The sequence below is a fragment of the Puntigrus tetrazona genome, chromosome 12, assembly GCF_018831695.1.
Source record: "Puntigrus tetrazona isolate hp1 chromosome 12, ASM1883169v1, whole genome shotgun sequence".
Taxonomy (NCBI): domain Eukaryota; kingdom Metazoa; phylum Chordata; class Actinopteri; order Cypriniformes; family Cyprinidae; genus Puntigrus; species Puntigrus tetrazona.
In genome coordinates, this window is record NC_056710.1 from 4154897 (window position 1) to 4176058 (window position 21162).

Sequence of the window (21162 nt, forward strand, 5' to 3'; positions counted from 1 at the left end):
AGTGTACAAATACAGCAAACTTATTTCAAAAGGAATATCGAAACGCATATTCAAAAAGGGGGTGCTTTTGGTACCTTTTATTGGAGTAATGGTGTACAGACATAAAAAGTATAACAGGCTAATACTTAATGTGTGGTTCTATATCGACAGAGGGCTCTGTTTCTACACAGCCGCCGCCGCCAGGAACTACAGCCGCTCTTGATGACGTAGGCTACTGACGTCGTGCGTGTTACGCGCATGCGTCGTTTGCAACAGTATGCTATACAAACATATTTATATATATATCTATGACAGTACGTTATTCAGGGTGATTTATGTTATGTAAACCGGAAAAATTGCTGGATTGGAGAGCGACAAAGTTTTATGAAACAGACTCTAGATTATTTGCGGTGTGTTCTGTTTCAAAATAGTCTATGTGTTTTTGTGTCATTCGTCTGACAGCGCAAAATCCAAGAAACTCTTATTTACAGGAAACTGTGATACTAAAAGAAGAATCCGCGCTGCCAGTTTAACGTTACGTTTGTTTCAAGGGCAAGGTCTGTCGTACACCTTGCATGACTGCTGAGTTGTTTAAAGTTTCGTTTGGGTCGAGCAAACGTGACCGGTAATGTTAAAACCTTTGTATTGAACACACAGGCATTATCTTTCAGACATGCTGCAGTCATTCAAGCATTTATTCAACTGTAACCTGGTGCTATCCCGCTCCTTCTCTGGATATGTTTCTCGAATGAGGTCTGTCTTCTTCCAAATACATTCATTTAAATCATTAAATAGGATACCCCTGGGGTACTGGAAATATAACTTATTGAAGCACTGTAAAAAAAAATTCTGAAACCTCTCACAAACATATCCAGGTCATATTTAAGAGAAAAAAGAAGAAATATAATTTATAATACAAAAGAAAATGAAAACAGTTTGCAGTGTGACATCTGTGTATAAGTGGCCAATTCAGTAGTTGTTGTTTTTTTTTTTTTTGTAGAAAACAATGCAAAGAATCCTAAACAGGCTTTGTTTTCATAATTTTATGTTTTGATTTTTAAGATGAATTACCTAGTTAACAAAAATCCATGAAAAAGTGTGTTAAGTTTTAATGTACCTCAACTTTTGATCTGTTACTTTTTTTGATCACTTATTACTTTTTTTATTATTATTATTAATGATTGATAATAAATAATAGTAATTATTAAGTATTATCTGTAATAGTTCCCAGCAGGATTTTTGTACAATTCAAATAATATTTTTTTTGTACATTTTTAATTAAAAATAAAATATTCCTTTTAGGTACCTTATGAGATTAAAGGAGGACGATGAAGCTTGTCGAGAGGCACTGAAGTCCGGGGAAGTTTTACTGTATCATAAACTTTCTCCTCTACTGCAAAAGACTAGCAGTGGCATTTACAAACTGGCTTTAATAAAAACCTCAGGTTTCAATACAATCCCATTTAAACTATTACGTTACATAAATAAAAGGAATTTGCAAATACATTTATGTAATTGTGTACCCATTTCTCTAGATTTGGAACAAATACTGGAGAAGGTTGGAAAGGACAAACACTTTGTTAATGAATCTTATCTTCTGGGATGCACTAACAAGGGCGAACCACAGTTCTCACTGGAAGTAGGTCAGTTAATAAAGCCACTTCTATACAATATTATGTAAGTCTAGTTTAACTCTACACCTGAATATTGCCTCAGTATGTACATTTTATCCAAATAGACTTATTTGTTGACTTCGCTTGTACATTGTTTTGGTATTGCTAGCTCTGTGCTCTACTGTTTGAGCTACAGGGACGCTTTAGGAATGGGAATGTGAGTGGTGTTTAATTGTTCCTGGAATTTCCATGACATTTGAAGTTCTTATTCATTTCCAGGCTTGGAAAACAATGTTAATATGTCCGGGTGACCATGGGAAAACTGTATACTACACTGTACTGTACTGAAAGCTGTATATTATTTTACACACTATGTCAGCTCAGCTCATGGAGTTCTTTTCTCACTTTAGGTGATTTAGACCGAAGTGCATTGGAGCAGGAGTGCAGAGGTATGTTTGTGGACCTCAGGAAAGCTTTCTTCTTGTTACCTGGACCAGAGTCTCCTCTTGCGGCCAAAGTATGTACTTTAGGTTTCCAAATGATTAGTAATGCCAGTGCACTGGGATCACTTTAAAATGTCATGTTGATTTCGTGCCAAGTTATAAATGAATTAAGAAAACATGTAAGTAAACAGCTTGCACATTCGTAACAACCTGGATCTTTTGGTGTAATGACTAACTTCTCCAGTTATTTGCTAAAAACTGGCTGCATGCTTGCAGTTGGAGCCATTTGTATGTAGACCATCTCTAAGAAGTTATTAGTGTAAAAACTGTTTAATTTGGTGTTTGTTTTAGGGGCAAGCTCTCCTTCGGTGGCACCAGTCCAATTGCTTTTGCAGTGCCACTGGACAGCCTACCGTCAGGAACCAATCAGGAAGTGTCAGAGTTTGTCACAGCAGTGGTGTCACCTACTACCCCAAAGTAAGCAGGTCTTTTCGTGCTGTGAACTGACAACTGTCACAGTAAACACATGCATGGCATTTGACAGAAAGCAACGTCTGATTTTTCAAATACTGTAATTTTTGTAGAATTGTTCCACGGGTGCAGATTTGAATAATATTAATGTGCCGTTCTACTCTGAAATATGTATTAACTAATTGTATATTACCAGGGGTAAGATCACAGGGATCAGACACACACACACATACAATAAGTCCTTTACACAATCTGACATGGCTGCATTTCAAATTTAGCTGGTAATTAAGCAATTAAGTTTCCTTGCTGCTGTTACCTCTGACTTGCTTAGTTGGCGACACTTAATTCCTAGTGATTATCATAGATTTGATTACAAAGATCCAATTGAAACTGAGCTGATCTAGACAACAACATCTCTGCATTTAATAATGAAATGCCTTTAGCTGAAAATTGAGTGCATAATCTTGTAATTATATATTACTGACACTATAATTTGTTATTGTTAAGTGCTTTACACAATATGTATTCTTAAAAGCGCTATATAAATGAAGGTGAATAATTGATTGATTGATTGATTGATTGATTGAGGGATGCACATACATTCTTCAGCTTGGTTCTCATAAAAGCACCTGGAGATTTGGTTTGGTCCTCACACATACTCAAAAAATATAACTAAAAACAATAATAATAATGATGATGATACTAATACTAATGCATTTAATTTTTTGTATAAAATAATAAACAAAATAATAAAGTTTTTAAAGAGAAATATTTTATATTTTTTTTTTCATATTTCAGATATGAAAATTATTTTACAATTGGCAAGCTTTTATCTTTGGACAGTTGCCAGGATGTCAGTAAATGAAATGCCACAGTTTTGCATTGTGCTTTGATCTTCAAAAAGGTTGCACTCCCCTTCCCTTAGTTGTTTAAAAAGATGGATTTCAAAATCATACAGGCACTATTAGAAAAGGTTCAAATACACAAAAATGCTGAAAAACCAAAGAATTCGTTGGACCTGAAGGATTTTTATGAAGAACAGCAGGCAGTTTAAAAGGACAAACAAAGGGACTCACGAACAACCATCACAAAACAAAAAACTGTAAGGAAACAACACAGTATTAAGAATCAAGTGTATGTAAACTTTTGAGCAAGGTCATTTTTATAAATTCAATCATTATTTTCTCTTGTGGACTATATATAAACTTCTTTTATGTGAAATATCTTATTCAGGTCAGTACTAATTAAACAATAAGGTAAGCGTCTGACCTTCACTGTAGGTAGATATACAATGGAAAAAATGGGCATGAAGCTGTTTGTTTTTGATTTGCAGATGGCACCTGTTGTGATAGTGCTGGTGTCTGATGGCAACAGATGTCTGCTGGCACGCCAGGCCATGTTTCCTCCAGGCATGTACAGCGCTCTCTCTGGCTTCTGTGACATGGGTGAGTCACACATTATTACAAGCCGCTTTGCACACCACGTCCTCCGTAGAGTTACCTAACCATTTTGCTCTATCAACACATTTTGCAGGAGAATCAATGGAGGAAGCCCTGCACAGAGAGGTGGCAGAAGAGGTAGGGCTAGAGGTGGAGAACCTTCAGTACTCTGGAACACAGCACTGGCCATTCCCACAAAGCTCCTTTATGTTAGCCTGCCACGCAACTGTAAACCCAGACAAAACACAGGTGAGAGCTGGATGATCCCTTAAACTACTTATTATAGTAAGATGCTACAGATTAAAGACATAAATTATAAGGGAACAGTTTATAAACTTGTCAAGCAGATTTCCAGGTTATTTTTTTTCCATTCTAAAATTAAAAGAAAACATTTAGGTTTTTTTTTTTAGTGAAAAAAGAATGCTGTTTTTAGCATGTTCATTATTTCTGGCACATTTCATTAGTTCATATAATGTATTTATACATCATTGTGTTACATTTCTATTTTTTAATGATAAAAGTAGTGTATATACCCTGTGGGTATTTTTTTTTGTTGTTTTACTGAAAAGAAAGTTTAGTTTACTTTTGCTTTTGCTTACATTTTTCTCCAATACTTTTTAATGAATTTGATAAAATGTACAGGTGCTGGTAATATAATTAGAATATCATCAAAAAGTTGATTTATTTCACTAATTCCATTCTAAAAGTGAAACTTGTATATCATATTCATTCATTACACACAGACTGCTATATTTCAAATGTTTATTTCTTTTAATTTTGATTATTATAGCTGACAACTAATGAAAATCCCAAATTCAGTACCCCAGAAAATTTGAATATTACTTAAGACCAATACAAAGAAAGGATGTTTAGAAATGATGTTTAGTATGAACATGAAAAGTATGAGCATGTACAGCACTCAATACGTAGTTGGTGCTCATTTTGCCTGAATTACTGCAGCAATGCGGCATGGCATGGAGTCGATCTGTCTGTGGCACTGCTCGGGTGTTATGAGAGCCCAGGTTGCTCTGATGGTGGCCTTCAGATCTTCTGCATAGTTGGGCCTGACATATCGCATCTTCCTCTTGACAATACCCCATAGATTTGCTAAGGGTTTATGGTCAGGCGAGTTTGCTGGCCAATTAAGAACAGGGATACCATGGTCCTTAATCCAGGTACTGCTAGCTTTGGCACTGTGTGCTGGTGCCAAGTCCTGTTGGAAAATGAAATCTGCATCTCCATAAAGTTGGTCATCAGCAGGAACCATGAAGTGCTTTAAATCTTCCTGATATATGGCTGCATTGACCTTGTACCTCAGAAAAGACAGTGGACCATCACCAGCAGATGACTTGGCACCCCAAACCATCATTAACTTTACACTAGACCTCAAGCAACGTGGTTTCTGTGCCTCTCCTCTGTTCCTCCAGACTCTAGGACCCTGATTTCCAAAGGAAATACAAAATTTACTTTCATCAGAGAACATAACTTTGGACCACTCAGCAGCAGTCCAGTCTTTTTGTCTTTAGACCAGGCAAGACGTTTCTGACTCTGTCTGTTGTTCAAGAGTGGCTTGACACAAGGAATGTGACAGCTGAAACCCATGTCTTGCATGCGTCTGTGCGTAGTGGTTTTTAAAGCACTGCTGCAGCTGCAGTCTCCAGCTGCAGTCCACTCTGTGAATCTCCCCCACATTTTTGAATGGGTTTTGTTTCACAGTCCTCTCCAGGGTGTGGTTATGCCTATTGCTTGTACACTTTTTTTGTACCACATCTTTTCCTTCCCTTCTCCTCTTTATTAATGTGCTTGGACACAGAGCTCTGTGAACAGCCAGCCTCTTTTGCAATGACCTTTTGTGTCTTGGTTGTCTTTTGGACAACTGTCAAGTCAGCAGTCTTCTCCATGATTGTGTAACCTAAGACTGAGAGACCATTTAAAGACCTTTGCAGGTGTTGAGTTAATTAGCTGGTTAGTGTGTGGCACCAGCTGTCTTCAATATTAAACCTTTGCACAATATTCTAATTTTCTGAAGCACTGAATTTGTGATTTTCATTAGTTGAAATATATCAGTCTGTGTGTAATAAATGAATATAATATACAAGTTTCACTTTTTGAATGGAATTAGTGAAATAAATAATCTTTTTGATGATATTCTAATTATATGACCAGCACCTGTACAGTACTTTAATGTCATTTATTGAATATGGATGACAATTGTGACCCTGGACCACTAACCAGTCTTAAATCGCTGGGGTATATTTGTAGCAATTGATAGTCACATTTTCACATAACGCCACACCAATATAGGAGCACCCTGCATTCCTATTCCAGCTGCTTTCCTATCTAAATTACATATCATTAATACAGAGATTACTGAATTTGATATTTTAATGTTACCGTTTTAAATATATTAAGGGACTTGTTTCTACAATGTTTTTTCTTGCTGTTTAATGATGTAAAAATATTGCGTGTTGCAAATTGCCAAAAGTAAACATTTTTTCATATACCTTTATTTTATTGTTGCACTGCCCCAGAGGTGATTTAAATATCAAACGCATTGCTAAGAACTTAATTTGGACAATTTTCTCAATGTTTCGATTTTTTCTTTTGCACTCTCAGATTCATATATAAAGTTAGTTGTATCTCAAAATATTGTCTGATCCTAACAAATCATAAATCTATGCAAAGCTTATTGATTCAGCTTTCATATAATGTATACATCTTAATTTAAAAAAAAAAAAATATATACACTTCCTACAACCTGGTGTCCACATATGAGGACATTATATTTTAGTAAATGTCTCTAGACTATACATGTCTGAATGTCCTGTAAAGAGAGCGATACCAAATGATTGAATGTTTTATCATGATAACTCCCTCTCCTTGGTCTTCAAAAATTTCTGAAATGAATTTAGCGACACTCTTATGGAAAATGACAATATTTTGTAATTACGGTTTAAATAATTTTATTTTTGTTATATATCAACATTTCAGGAAAATGTTGTGGGTATTTTAGATCAAAATATGAAGTTGATTTCATACATATGCTCATATGGGGACACCGGGACTAAAAGCATGTTTATTATGCAATTGATTAAGGAAGGAAAATATATTTCAATATTCTATTAAATATTCTATATTATTATGAAAATCAGGTCAATTATTACTCCCAATGTTGCACTTCTTTTTTCACTACCTTGCCCCAAAAACACATTAATTTGCTAATTATATTTAGTTTATAGAATATAATGATAATATAATGATAGTATATAATGATAAAACCTGTTTATGAACATTTACACACATTTTGCAGAAAGTAAAATGGCATGAGAATCATCTTTATATATAAAGTTTGGAAAAGGGGAAATAAAAAAATGTGTTGGTGATTAATTGTTTTTGGCATGTAAATGTAAGTACATGTCTTAATAGTTTAAGGCTGATTTTTTTGCTACAGCTTTTATTTGCTTTAACTGTTCATGGACAGGTGAATATTGACAAGGCAGAACTTGAAGATGCACGCTGGTTCACGTATGAAGAAATAGCAGAAGCGCTACAGAATCCACTACTTTACCCCAGAAGAGAGCCGCATGTGTTCTCGGTCCCACCATCTTATGCCATAGCCAATCAGCTCATTCAGGAATGGGCCAATCAGCAGCAGCTGTCAAGAAAATTACATGGACTCAAATAATCATGCACCTTCAATGGGTTGCCACTAATATATGAACATAAAGAATAAATCAAAGATTTACTGTGATAACCAGAATACAGATTAATTTTGAGGAAGGACTTTTATTATACTTAGAATATGCTTGTATTGTAACAAATGTAATAATATTATTAAAACTAAAATATATAACCTATATAATGAGAAGCATTTGAATTTGTATTTCAAGAACATTCTGCACTACCTCAAATAGTACTAATCAGTCAGTACACAGAAAACATTTTAATAAACTTATGTTTTTAAAATATTTTTATGATTTTTAATTGTCTTACAATAAAAACAATACCAAGAAACAGTTTATGGACTTCTGTGCTGTTTAAGGATGTACCATTCTCTATTACCTGTCTGTCAGTCACTACAAGTTATTGCTTTGAGTCTTGATTAGCTCTCATTAAGACAACGCCAATGAAATTTGGCAAGTTTAACTAATCCTGAGCCTCCTCGTCATAGGCGACAGGTGTAACTAGAACTGGTTCCCTGAACTCATGCTCCTCAGGACATCCCCTCCCTGGTGAATACCTCTGAGGAAGGACCTCCTTTCCCAGGACACCATCTGGCACCCGATCCTGATCTCTGGAACCTGCAACATGTGGCCCCTGGATAGGACATGGCAGACTTGAGTGGCCTGCAACAGGCTGTGGTGAACACACCTAAAGCTCCCTCTACGAGGCAAACTTACATGCTGAATGAGAGTCTGTTCATTAATGGACTTCTCTCGGAGAAGACCCCCGAAGATATACGATTGCAGTAGTGCTTTCCTTCCTGCAAGTAAGGTTGGAGAGTAGGCTGTCACCTTCCACCTTGAAAGTGTATGTGGCTGTGATTGCAACCCATCATGACGCAGTTGATAGCCGGTCTTCGGAAAGCATGATCTCATCATGCCAAGATGCTAAATCATTCTAGGCCACCTCTATTGCCCTCATGGGATAATTCTGTCATCCTGGCTGGACCCTTTGAGGCGCTGGAGTCAGTCGAGCTCAGTTCCTGTCTGCTAAGAGAGAGTTAGGGACCTCCAAGCATTTTCGGTGTGCAGAGAGTGCCTTGTATTCGGGCCGGCCAACTCTCATGTGGTCCTGAGATCCTGGCCTGGATATGTGCCTAAGGTTCCCAACATGCCTTTTCGCGATCAGGTGGTGAATCTGCAAGCACTGCCCCGAAGCAGGCAGATCCAGCCTTGAAGTTGCTGTGTCCTGTTAGAGCTTTGTGCATTTACGTGGAGAGCTCTGAGCAGCTCTTTGTCTGTTATGGAGGTCAGCAGAGAGGAAAGGCTGTCTCCAAGCAAAGGTTAGCTCACTGGGTAGTGGTTGCCAATCGTCTTGGCTTACCAGGCCCAAGGTGAGCCGTGAGTGCTCACTCTACTCGGAGCAATGCTTCCTCCCTTGTGTTGACGCATGGCGCCTGTCTGATAGACCATTTGCATATCTGTGGGATAGGCGACACCAAATACCGTCCAGAGATTTTACAATCTCTGTGTTGAATCAGTTTCTTCCCTTGTGTTGGGCAACAGGTAGTTGGCAGGAAGAACTGTCCAGTGTCACTCTTGCTGCTCCATTCACCTACTAGGGAAACGAGCATCTACTCCTAAGAGCATCTACTCCTACTGTCTAAGAACCCTGGTTGTATATACTCCAGCACCACCGGCAGTCGGATTCATTGGAGCAGTCTGACACCAGGCCCAGTACCAGCGTTGTTTGCCCCAGTGAGCCCTCGTACTTGGCTAGGTGTCCATATGGCTGATTCACCACGGGTAATCCCATATGTTTATTCCCCTTCGGTAAACCTGTGTCTTCCCTTTGACAGTCTTCTCTGTCTGTCTATCAGTTCATTCCTTCATTGGATAGGACCTGTTGCAGAGGCTAAGTTTCGTGTGTTGCACTGCCCCAGACTTTGGTCAGTCCACATCAGTGTTTCCACGTCACCTTCCTTCAGTAAGATGTGGTCTCCGCAGTGTCCTTTTTCATAAGGTTCGCTTCCTCATCGAGCCGCCAAACTGTAACAACAAAAAGCAGTCCGGCAGTCTCTGGTTAAAGGTTGAAATCCCTTCTCTTTAGAAAAATCTCAGGAACAGCGGTTTGGCTCCTCTAGTAGTGATGTACTCGCCTGTGAGCACGGTCAGTGAAATTGCACTGGGATGATGGGAAGGTTACGACCTTGGTACAGCATTTGTTGACACACGTTGCCTGGAAAGGTTGTGACGGGGTTCAGGTTGTGGTGTTTTCCATAGACCCCAGTCTGTCGTCACAACATAACTCGTAGTGACATAACTTCTCAGAAAAACCTGTCACCTATTTATACCCATGGGATGGGGAGTGGCTCAAGATTGCCAAATTTCATTGGCGTTTTCTTTATCAGAGCTAATCAGGGCTCCAAGTAAGACCCATATCATCACGATATAACGTCTCAGTTTCGTTTTGTACCCTCATAGTTTCATATTTAAAAAAAATGTACATGGTGTAATTTCCTTTTACATAATATTATTATCATCATCATCATCATAATATTTTGCATAAGAGTAATATATATTTTTTATTGTTTGTTTTGACTGAGAGGAAAAACTTACCGACCAATCAGATTCAGGCTTTTCCTTTCTGTATCCAATCCCGTCTCTCCTCCACACTTGGTGGCGCTGAAGCACTAAATCCCACACTAGTTCGTTAGAAGAAGAATGATAGTCAAGATGGACGCGGAGCTGTTGTTGTTTTTGGTTTCTGAGAACAAGGAGTTATTTGATAAAAACCACAGCGAGTACAAAAACACGAAGCGGAAAGAAGTTCTCTGGCAAGGGATAGCAGACAAAATGGGAGTCGATGGTGAGTTTTATTGGGGTCGCTTGTTATGTAGCGTTACTGTAAGGTCGCTTTACCATCACCATCAACATTTTTGTATTGTATAGTGGAAGAGGTGAAAGCTAAATGGAAAAATCTAAGAGATACATACACCAGGAAAAAGCGACTGGAGCAGGACGGGAATCGGAGTGGAAGGGCAGCTAAGAAAAAGAAGCAGTGGAAATATATGCGAGTGATGGACTTTCTCGACCCCTCCACAGAGCACAGAAGGTATTTAAATGCGTTTAATTTAAGCCTATCTGAGGTTATATACACATAAAGCTGTACTATCATAACAGTGCTTGCAAGACGGAGTTTGACGGAGAAAAAAAATAAAAAACGTCTAATTTTTATTTCGCTAAATGTTCATTTAAATTCAACTGACAGCGGTGACACCATTGTAATAGTTGGGACATTTCATGCCTTTTTAAATGTATGTTTCTTCTTTTGTATATGAAATTATGTCTTGCGCTATAAGTTATGTTCGAAATAGCGCATTACCATACGACTTCTAAACTTTTCCCATACTTTTTGTGAAGTTTATTAATGCGTCGCACATTGAAATCCATATCTATCGTGATATCTTTTTCTAGATTATAATTTTTGGGGGCAGGGAAGTATTCCTACATTTATATTATATAATATTACATTTATATTAAGTATATTACTTTATTTTTGCAGAAAACAACCGCTGTAGGGAGATTTATACACAATATAGCATATTAATATTTTAATTACTTTGCATTGCATAATGCATACTTCCACATTCCTATCTTATAGTAATAATGCTCTTACGCTCTGCAAAGTATGCTAGTATTTCTCTCTGAACACAACTGTAAAAATAGCATGAATTAAATTTTTTATAGTGTACCTTATTAGATTGAAAGCTTGGGCCATGCATGATGTAGATGAGTTGGTTCTTCGTTTAATCAGATTTAAACAAAGCGAAGAGTGCTGTCAAAATTAGTCCAAACAGTTGATAAAAAACATCACAATGATCCACAAATAATCTGCAAGACTCCAGCCACAAGAAGCCCTGTGAAGTATAATTATATGTATTTGTATTAAATCCACTAATGCATTTTAATATTTAAACTCACTTCTGTGCAAAATATCTATTCGTGAAAACACATTATTCCCTGTTGTCCTCTCACTTCGAAAGTCACTTGCATGTTTGTTAGAACTGTTCTGGGCTATTTTCACTTGTAAACCATGCTTGATCTGTGATTTCTCTCCTGATTCAGATGAGGTGACCGAGACAAGAAAGCAATGTTATGGATAGAGGACTCGTTTTAGCAGGAAGCATTGATTTCAAGTTAAAAACAATAGATTAATTTCTTGCAAACAAGCAGCTTTTTGCTTCACAAGTCATTTATTGATGGACTGGAGTCATGCGGATTACTTATGGATTATTGTGATGTATTTATCAGCTGTTTGGACTCTCATTCTGACGGCACCCGTTCTCCTCAGAGAATCCATTGGTGAGCACGTGATTTAATTATGTAGTTGTGATCGATCGCATCCAAATGAAATGTTGTTTGCATGCGTGTACTGTGTATACTTATGTATACATTCAATTTTGGATGCGATTAACATTCATATATAGCACTTTATTAGCATATTAGAAAACATTTAATTTTCTATACATTTTGACAATGTTTGTATTATTTCTGTACTGTAATGAAGCATAAAGAAGTTAATGGTTTTTCACAATGGTTTTTATTGGTCTGCAGTGTTATATTGGACAGCGTTCCCGGCAAAATCGAGGATGATGAGCCAGATGAAGACAGCGGGGCCGAACCAGCCAGCACCAGTACAGGAGCATCCGTGACAAGTCCAGGTGCGATCCGGTCGGACATTGTAAAAAGAAGGCGATCAGAGACACTAGAGCTGCTGGAGAGGTATCTGGCCTCTAAAGATGCAAGAGACAGAGAAAAAGACGAACAGCAGGATGAAGTCGATTTATTTCTTCGGAGCTTAGCACCTGCATTAAGACGCTTACCTGCTTCAAAGCAGTCCTTGGTGAAGCTTCAAATCCAAAAAATACTTCACGACGCAGAGTTCGGACAGCCCAGCTTTCCTCAGATATCCTCAGTGTCACCAAGTAATCAGTTGTTACTACAGTGTAGTGTTGTAAAACCCAGTTGAATTTTTTTTTTTTTGAAAATAAACGTGATTTTAAAAGAACTGAATTTGTGCTGAATGTTTAGCGTTTTAAGTCTTTGACCAAAAATAGTATAAAACTTGCATATCGATTGAAATCAGTTTATTATATTCAGAAGATCGTGAACGACAATACGTTAAACACTAAGGAAACGGGAAAACGTGTACAAAAAAACCACTTAAAATCTTACATTTGCATTTGATCCACAAGCTGGTCTGAACAAGAGCACGTGAAGCAGAGTCACACTAATCCACTTCCTGTTATTAGTCACGATATGCATCCTTAAACAGGTGTTTTGTTGCCTAAGAAAGGGTCAGTATCCATTGTGAAGTGTCCCTTTGATTACTATGTACAAGATGAATTCTATAACATTTGGTAGGAACAGCCCAGTCTGGTGAATCGGTCTACTTTTTCTTGCCCTTCTTTCCTGCTGCTGGTTTCTTGCAGTATTTAGCCTCCAGATCCGAGATAAGGGAGTTGAATCCATTTTCTTTGGACTTTTGTCTTTGCTAAATATAAAATCAAAAATAAACGTTAAAAAGTAATGCTTTTTTGAGAGAGGTTGTGACTCAAATGCATCTGATAAAAGCAGAAATAATAACCCAAATAAAATGTATTGTGCAAGCAAGCATTTTCCTAATTTTGATTAGAGCCTTGTCTCTTTTGCTTAAGAAAATTGATTCATTTTAAAAACACATTATTTAATTTTTTAAAATGCAACTATATAATGGCTATACAATGATTTTTGATCAAAACTCAATGCAATAGCTCAAATGTTATTTAGAATATTAATCCCATCCATTCAGTCATTTTCAGGGTCAGATTTCAATACTTATATTAAGCAAATATGCATTAAATTGATTAAAAGTGCCAGTAAAGCCGTTTATAAAATTGCTAAATATTTCTATTTCAAATAAATGCCTGGAGTAATGGCTGCTGAAAATGTAGCTGTAATTGCATTTTAAAATATTTAGAAATGCAACAGATTAAAGCAAGCTTTTTACCTTTATCATAGCTACCAGGCTGTCCTCACTGTTCAAGCCCATCTCCTTCTGCATTTCCTCCGCCTCCTTATGCTCTTTTTCCGCCTAGAAAGTCAGGGCAATTCATTAAATAGGCCTAAACCCTATTTAAAAATGTATTATATCATAGTAAAACTGTGGAAAATGAATCGGCACCTTTCTTTTGCGATTGTTCTTCTTCTTGGCACTCTCGTGAGTGAAGGCTTTGTAGGCCGGCACCTCTTCAGCATCAATGGCTCGCTGAAGTACGTCTTTGATACGTGGCTCATCTTCATAGGTGCAGCAAAGCGCAGACTCCATGATCAGATCCATGTCACCTTCGTGTTGTAGGTACAGCCTCTTCAGGTCTTCTACCTCTTCATCAGAGCCTTTATACTGCTTCTCAAAGTCCAAGATGTCTTGCAATGTAATCTATTGCGGAGATGTTCATTTTAGCCATTGCTGTTGGAACACGCAGCACTGGAAAAAAAAGACACGGTACAAAACAAACCTTGGGAAACAATCTTCTCCAGTGCTCCTCCCAATTGCGGTCTTGATCAAGGGTGTCTGATTCTTCATCCACTACTCCCTGTTCATCATAGACTGCCCTTTGGTCCTTGTCGGCCAACACAGCATAAGCCTTTCCCAGCACCTGCGGACATATTGAAAGATTTACATTTAAGGATGCATTTACGTATATAATTTTTTTTTTTTTATTTGGGGATTAAATCAGTATAAATGTAGCCCTCTGGTTATCCTGGGTCACTTCTGATGCGTGCTCTTTTAAACTGGCTGTGTGAACACACGAAAAATGGCTATGGTTCCAAAAACGTTTATAAAAAGAGTGGTGAAACGTGACTTCTTATGAAAAATAATGGGGAATGTAAATACCCAGAACTCCTTTAGTGATTACACAAATTAATTCAGAATGTATTTTTCCTGCCACCAGATGGCTATAATTTGCCTCTTTGCAATGAGAAAAAATGTAATTAAAAAACTGTTTCAATTTAACTTTATAAACTGAAAATTAAAAAAATGTATATGTAGTTTCATAGAAAACTATGTTTTACATATTTTATTGAGCTAAAATATAGTACAATATTTCTCAATTGTGTTTGGGTTGCTTTAAGAGAGCAACCATACATTTATTTTTTTTTAAATGTGTGACAATTTAAAATAATCGTACTTAATCTACTGATTTACTAGTTACTTTTATAACATTATGAATTATTTTACATGCCCTATGGTGCTTGTTTAATTTTAATATTAGTGAAAACATAAGAGAATTTCTCACTTTTAAAGTTTTTAAAATATGCTGCGATGATTTCCATTGCTATTACTTTGCTGTAGTAACATTTTTTGGATTTGTAGTGATCAGATGAAGTCCAGTCTGTATAAACAGCTCAGATTAATCAATAACCCTGCAGTTTTAATACTTATTGCTCTGTTCTGTTTTGTTTTGTTACCTGATTATGGGTATCGGTCAAGACTTACTGTTAACTACAGCAGTCAACATTGGAAGTCGATCAAAGTTGTATTTAAAAACAAAATATGTTCTTGTCAACTTTAAACTTTTATGATCCACTTTGAATACCAGACAAAATGGAATGAGGTAAATAAGATAGATGCAATATAGCAGATCAAACTTAAGTTGTTGTCACTTTTTACTGCTTAGTACAAATTATAACCCATGAGACAACACCAGACCGTTCAAGGAGGTTCTGAAAGATAACTGGGCAAAAGTGTTGCAATACAAACACAGTGGTCACCTGAAACTTGGTGGTGGCTAACTCATCACCAGGAGCTCTATCTGGATGAACCTGCAGAGAGACTTTATAATATCCGCGTCTGATCTCGGAGTCAGATGCTTCTTTACAAACACCCAGAACTTCATACAAGTTAGAGGTCTTGAAGATCTCCTCACACTGCTCCAGTAAACCCATGACTGCGTGAGGGAGAAAAAAAACACCACAAAATCGATTAACGCATTAACACAATGCACAGCATCCAAAACACTGCTCGTCAAAACTGTTATTTTATACAAACGCTAAACATTACAACATGACTAGCACTGTGCCAGACTGTCATAAAAAGATCAAGCTCAAATGTTTCGCACGTGAATACAGAAATAAACAAACGCTCATACATCTAACTTCGCAAAAATACCAATGCTACTTCAGAGCAATTCGAATGAATAATTTATTAACGATCTTACCAGAGAGATAAAATTAACGATGACGAATGACACTGAACAGAAAATGTTTAAATATTCCTAAACAGAAACCGACAACCAAACGCTTCCAGCACACAACAGCATAGGATTGTCTTAACAGGTCGCGCCAAAATTTTGGCGCTTTGTGTAAACGTCACAAAACGTCAAGACGTAGGACAGATGATAGTTACATTTAATATATATATATATATATATATATATATATATATATATAAATATTTATGTTTAACAAAACTTCTGTTGTTCTCAAAGTGATCTCAAAGTAATTTGAATTTACATTTAGGTTATAATTCTAAAACACATTGTATAAAAAAAGACAACAATGCACTTTTATTATGCATTCTAGGACCCGGATTGTAATTGTCGCGCGCTTGTTGTACTTCCGTTTATAACAGCCCACTGTTTCCTAAAGTATGTTTACCGTCGTTTGCTCACTTAAATGAACTATCAATACAGAGTTTAGTTTTTAATTAAACACAGGGCGACGGCGTGTTGTAAATTATAGTCGCAGACGAAATGTCTCGCTGCGTTGCGTTACAGACGCATCTAGCGTCCGTGGTGGAGGCGTTAGTTCACGCCGCGATCGCTGAAATGAGCAAACTCATGGAAGAGGAGACGCTTTCATTTCTGAGCAGTGATATTGCTAAAGATCACTTTGAAAACGAGGAGGTCGAGTCGAGAATGAAGATGGAAAAGGAGGAGAAAATGGTGGGATTATGAGACGATGTTTTTTAATAGATCTACGGCCTGTAACCTTAAACATGCGACGCGTTCACAGCCCTATAAACGCGGGTGTGCATATAGTATAAAGATCAGTGCGCAGTTTGCGCAGGTGTCAACGCGCGTGAACGCAGCTGCTGCCGACATAAGTTATTCCACTCAGACCGAATAAATAATTTCTTTTTGAACCTGGCAGTATACGCAGAAGGCATTGTCACTGAATGGCCCTGTCCAAATTATTGGTATAAAATTAGAAGCACACAATTCCCTAAAGTAGTCACACCTTTAAGAAGAAGGGGCGTCCCGATGCCTTTTTGCAAAATAGTGTTTCAAATGTAATTTGTGTTTAGCTGACGGTGAGTTTTTAAAAGACACCAGAGATTATTCCACTTAATAATAGAAAATAAGATTACGTTTCACAAAATTTAAATCTGAAAGAGGCAATAGGTTGAATGAACTGAATAGTCACAAGCCATTTGTGATTGTTTATTCTTTCAGAAGCAGTTTGCATCCATCATGGAGGTACTGGGCAATGAGGCTCTCGGGAAAATAATCAAACTCGTTGATGAAACCAAGTTTCTGTTGGATCTGGAGTGCAAAACGTTTTCAGGCAAGAGAGCGAAGCGGCCTGGCAGCATCTTGAATATTCTGTCTGTTGGAGGACTCGGTAAAAGTCATATTCTGTGGTTTTACGCATGCAGTATTTAACAATTTTTATTGTGTTTGTTTTTAAAATAATTTTATTTGTACATTTTAGAAGAGGAACATTCCTATGACGGAAGTGCGAGAAGCCTGGGAACAAGAAATGAGGTAAACTAAACAATTCGCACATCAAGGCTGTTCACACATATATATATATATATATATATATATATATATATATATATATATATATATATATAATTGTATTATTTCTGTGATACTTCAGAAATTATGCTTGTTTTTACTTTCAAAGTTGAAAAACGTTTTTGCTGGTTACTATTTTTGTGGAAACTGTGATACACTGCCATTTAAAAAAAATCAAGCTTTAGAGAAAGGAAAGAAATGATATCAAAAATGTTACAAAATATTTGTATGCTGTTCTTTTGAACTATATATTAATTGCAGAACAAGAACAATAAAATATGCATATATGCCCTTTAGTTTTATTAAAAAGAGGTCCAAATGTAAAAAACAAGGGCAAGTACTGATTCTTATAAAACATTTCCATTTGGCAGGAAATTCAACCAACAATATAATTTATACCATGATATTACAGATGATTTTCTTCAACAAATCTACCTCACTTTAAAAAAATTAAAATACTTATGCTCAATTTTTAACTTAAATACTGCAATTATATCTTTTAAATGTAGCTTTATTTACATTTTATACAGAAAATTGTTCATAATTTACACAAAATGCTAAGTATAAAAAGAAAAACATTGTTGAAATTAAATGTAGTATATTAATTTCTCTAAAATAGAATTAGTGGACAATTATGGCCTTTGGTCTGTTTTAACCAGCGGATAACACAAATGTGATTCCCAAATGAACAATATCAGAGAGTTAAAAAAAATAAATAAAACACTTTTATTTAGCAAGGACACATTAAGTTGCTCAAAAGTGCTCATTTACGATTGCAGTTGCAGAAGATATCAAGTGAATTTCAAGTAAATTGTTTTCCTTTGAACATACACCCCTATATATTTTCAATTTATCGCTGTTTCCACAAAAGTATTAAGAACCATTAGTAATCGGAATAGCTCCATGCTCCTCAAATTATCTATTACAACAATAAAATTTTATTGTTATATTAAAATAGTAAATATTTTTACAGTACTACTTTTGACTTAGTGAGCATAATATATGTATATATATATATATATATATATATATATATATATATATATATATATATATATATATATATATATACATACATACATACGCATATATAAAAACATATTTAAAATATTTTATTATTCCACACTTTTGACAAGTAGAGCAAGTCTGTAAAAAAAAAAAAAAAAAAAGTCACTAAGTCACTAAATTGCGTGGCTATTTATGATTAATAACATAACTGTTTTTTGCTCTCAGTCTGATGAGGCTTCAGAAGAACGTGCAGAGTCCCCACTGGTGCTGGCTGTGTCTATCAAAGATGACTTTGGAAATGTGAACTTGAATTCCATCACTGCTGGTTCGTGAATGTTATGTTAATTACCCAATGAATTACTTCTTTACCTCTGGCAAAATCCCAAAATAATTTTTCCGTAATAACCATACGATTTTATAATTGCTCTTCTTTTAGGTCACCTAAACGCATCTTTAGAAGACAAAGAAGCGTCTGTTTTGCCCGACGATAGCAGCGGAGATCCTCAAGACGCGGTTACGCTCTTTACGAAGAGATCCTTTATTTGTTCGGAGTGCGGCAAGAGTTTCTCTTCTCAAAGCAACCTGAAATCCCATCAGCGCATTCACACCGGAGAAAAGCCCTTCGGCTGCGTTCTCTGCGGCAAGGCCTTCGCTCACAAACAAAGTCTGTCCGACCACCAGCGAGTCCACTCCGGAGAAAAGCCGTTTGTCTGTAAAGTCTGCGGCAAACGCTTCGGGAAAGCCGCGCACCTCAAAACCCACGAAATAATCCACACCGGCGAAAAACCGTTCGGCTGCAGCGTCTGCGGAAAGCGGTTCAACATCGCTCAAAATCTAGCCAGGCACCAGCTCACGCACACAGGCGAGAAAGAATTCCGTTGCTCGATCTGCCAGAAAAGCTTCACGCGGGCCGTGACGCTTAAAACGCATCAGCTCATCCACACCGGTCAGAAACCGTACTCCTGCGTGTCCTGCGGGAAGACGTTTCGGCACGCCGTCAACCTTAAAAACCACGAGCGCATCCACACCGACCAGCGGCCGTTCAGCTGTGAGCTGTGCGGCAAGACCTTCCGGCAGGCTGTGAATCTGAAGATCCACAAGCGGATCCACACGGGTGAGAAGCCCTTCACCTGCAAGGAGTGCGGGAAGAGCTTCAGTCAGCAGAGTAGCCTCATTTCACACGGCCGCACTCACTCCGGAGAAAAACCCTTCGGCTGCAATTACTGCAATAAATGGTTTAACAATACAAACAGCCTGAAGCTGCACCAGAGGGTTCACACCGGCGAGAGGCCGTACAATTGCGAGGACTGCGGCAAGTGCTTCAGTCAAGGCAGTCACCTGCGTACTCACAAACGCCACGTTCACGGAGGAGGGAAGCAGTACATATGCGATAAATGCGGAAAGAGATACGCGGATCCTCGGAATCTTAAACTGCACAAATGCTGTTACGCATAAACGCAAGGTTGTTCACATTCGTCATTGTAGAGGTAGTTTGAGCCCATTTTTCTACTGTAGATAAATTATTGGAGAATATTATTCGAATATAAATGCAATAGTGTTGAACTTGATACCTTCAGGACATCTAAGACGTAGATTTTTTTTTTTTTTTTTTTTATTTTTTTCCAAATTACATCAATCACTCCTCTGCAGTGAATGGGTGCCGTCAGAATCACAAACAAACGAAGTAATGCCCACGAATCTAGTTCATCAATTTATAGCTTGTGACTTGACTTGAAACTTATTTAAAACAATTTTTTGAAAACTTTCAAACTGTTATTTTAAATTTGTGAAATTTATGTTTATTGGGGATTACATTTCACTTGCTGTTATAGTGATAGCATGGGTCATATCAGAATTTTCTTTTGATTTATTTATTTTTTTTAACTGTTTTGTAAAAGTTAAGAGTAATCAGTTTATTTTGAATTATGGCGTTTTGTACCTTTCTTTATTAGTGGGGATTCCTAAAAAATATCATTGCACATTGACTTTATATATGTTTAAAATAACAACATAATTATAAGAAAAACAACTATTGCCAGAGAGAATTGGTGTGATATTTAAAAATCTGATTGACATTGATGTGGTCAAATATTTTATTATTCACCTTGCCCTGTTTTCTGTCAAAACATTTATATTTGCTTTATGAAAACAATGCCAAATACAGTTTTCAATAAAGCGTTGTTCTTGTGTGATTATATTAATCTGCTTTTAATTATAATACATTGTTAGTGAAGATGGCAAAAATAGGGTATGTTTTAAGTGTAGTGCCACGCTATTTTGATTTCTGACTTTGATTTTGGCTTTATTTGGTGTCATGAAGCACGTCAAAATGTTTGAAATATTTTAGTATACAGAAGTACAATATTTATTTATTTATTTTTTAAGTTCTTTCCATGATCCTTTCCTGGGAAAATAAGTTTTCAAAAAGTAAAACCCATATGCTAATAAATGCCCTTTAAGAAATAATAGTTATCATCCATCAAATTTTCAATGACTATTTCTTCAATTTTATGTCAGCGTATAAAGGAAAAAAAAAAAAAATATATATATATATATATATATATATATATATATATATATATATATATATATATATATATGCATTTCTTTTGTTTCTCAGTATTTTTGGTCTTCAATTCATTTGAGATATTTCTGCAGAGTGACAGATGTCTGTTTAAAATGCAAATGTTTCATGTGGG

At 36.6% G+C, this 21162-nt stretch overlaps 4 protein-coding genes across 7 annotated transcripts; 3 read left to right on the forward strand and 1 right to left on the reverse strand.

Moving 5' to 3' along the window:
* The first annotated feature begins 217 nt into the window (after window positions 1-217).
* nudt13 (nudix (nucleoside diphosphate linked moiety X)-type motif 13) lies at window positions 218-7961 on the forward strand. 2 transcript variants are annotated; one of them, XM_043254156.1, is made up of 9 exons: window positions 218-536; window positions 637-732; window positions 1282-1424; window positions 1515-1622; window positions 2003-2109; window positions 2387-2512; window positions 3840-3951; window positions 4040-4194; window positions 7427-7961. In XM_043254156.1, exons 2-9 carry the CDS (start codon window positions 653-655, stop codon window positions 7628-7630), a joined length of 1035 nt encoding a protein of 344 aa, XP_043110091.1. In that variant the 5' UTR covers window positions 218-536; window positions 637-652; the 3' UTR covers window positions 7631-7961. The 2 variants fall into 2 exon arrangements, with proteins under 2 accessions (XP_043110091.1, XP_043110092.1); XM_043254157.1 differs by having other exon boundaries at window positions 651-732.
* Window positions 7962-10192: 2231 nt separating this feature from the next.
* Window positions 10193-12683, forward strand: si:ch211-207i20.3. Of its 2 annotated transcripts, XM_043254158.1 has the most exons (4): window positions 10193-10476; window positions 10560-10722; window positions 11922-11972; window positions 12225-12683. In XM_043254158.1, the coding sequence occupies exons 1-4, from the start codon at window positions 10332-10334 to the stop codon at window positions 12637-12639; spliced, it is 774 nt and encodes a 257-aa protein (XP_043110093.1). In that variant the 5' UTR covers window positions 10193-10331; the 3' UTR covers window positions 12640-12683. The 2 variants fall into 2 exon arrangements, with proteins under 2 accessions (XP_043110093.1, XP_043110094.1); XM_043254159.1 differs by lacking the exon at window positions 11922-11972.
* Window positions 12684-12742: 59 nt separating this feature from the next.
* Window positions 12743-16026, reverse strand: dnajc9 (DnaJ (Hsp40) homolog, subfamily C, member 9). The gene is made up of 6 exons (XM_043254160.1): window positions 15872-16026; window positions 15426-15601; window positions 14168-14308; window positions 13834-14088; window positions 13660-13743; window positions 12743-13164 (listed from the first exon to the last, which is right to left on the reverse strand). The coding sequence occupies exons 2-6, from the start codon at window positions 15597-15599 to the stop codon at window positions 13060-13062; spliced, it is 759 nt and encodes a 252-aa protein (XP_043110095.1). The 5' UTR covers window positions 15600-15601; window positions 15872-16026; the 3' UTR covers window positions 12743-13059.
* A 191-nt stretch (window positions 16027-16217) lies between these two features.
* Window positions 16218-20660, forward strand: si:ch211-207i20.2 (uncharacterized protein LOC568537 homolog). 2 transcript variants are annotated; one of them, XM_043253110.1, is made up of 5 exons: window positions 16218-16597; window positions 17108-17276; window positions 17367-17419; window positions 18689-18788; window positions 18900-20660. In XM_043253110.1, exons 1-5 carry the CDS (start codon window positions 16406-16408, stop codon window positions 19916-19918), a joined length of 1533 nt encoding a protein of 510 aa, XP_043109045.1. In that variant the 5' UTR covers window positions 16218-16405; the 3' UTR covers window positions 19919-20660. The 2 variants fall into 2 exon arrangements, with proteins under 2 accessions (XP_043109045.1, XP_043109046.1); XM_043253111.1 differs by lacking the exon at window positions 16218-16597 and adding an exon at window positions 16629-16965.
* The last annotated feature ends 502 nt before the right edge of the window (window positions 20661-21162 follow it).

Excerpts from the sequence above, each read along its gene's own strand:
- nudt13 (XM_043254156.1), top strand. The coding sequence starts at position 653 with ATGCTGCAGTCATTCAAGCATTTATTCAACTGTAACCTGGTGCTATCC. Across the intron at positions 1,425-1,514 it reads GGCTTTAATAAAAACCTCAG|ATTTGGAACAAATACTGGAG; the intron begins GTTTCAATACAA and ends CCATTTCTCTAG. Across the intron at positions 2,110-2,386 it reads AGTCTCCTCTTGCGGCCAAA|GGGCAAGCTCTCCTTCGGTG; the intron begins GTATGTACTTTA and ends TGTTTGTTTTAG.
- si:ch211-207i20.3 (XM_043254158.1), top strand. The coding sequence starts at position 10,332 with ATGATAGTCAAGATGGACGCGGAGCTGTTGTTGTTTTTGGTTTCTGAG. Across the intron at positions 10,477-10,559 it reads AGACAAAATGGGAGTCGATG|TGGAAGAGGTGAAAGCTAAA; the intron begins GTGAGTTTTATT and ends TGTATTGTATAG. Across the intron at positions 11,973-12,224 it reads TCTCCTCAGAGAATCCATTG|TGTTATATTGGACAGCGTTC; the intron begins GTGAGCACGTGA and ends ATTGGTCTGCAG.
- dnajc9 (XM_043254160.1), bottom strand. The coding sequence starts at position 15,599 with ATGGGTTTACTGGAGCAGTGTGAGGAGATCTTCAAGACCTCTAACTTG. Across the intron at positions 14,309-15,425 it reads TAGCCACCACCAAGTTTCAG|GTGCTGGGAAAGGCTTATGC; the intron begins GTGACCACTGTG and ends ATATGTCCGCAG. Across the intron at positions 13,744-13,833 it reads AGAACAATCGCAAAAGAAAG|GCGGAAAAAGAGCATAAGGA; the intron begins GTGCCGATTCAT and ends CTGACTTTCTAG.
- si:ch211-207i20.2 (XM_043253110.1), top strand. The coding sequence starts at position 16,406 with ATGTCTCGCTGCGTTGCGTTACAGACGCATCTAGCGTCCGTGGTGGAG. Across the intron at positions 16,598-17,107 it reads TGGAAAAGGAGGAGAAAATG|AAGCAGTTTGCATCCATCAT; the intron begins GTGGGATTATGA and ends TTATTCTTTCAG. Across the intron at positions 17,277-17,366 it reads TCTGTCTGTTGGAGGACTCG|AAGAGGAACATTCCTATGAC; the intron begins GTAAAAGTCATA and ends TGTACATTTTAG.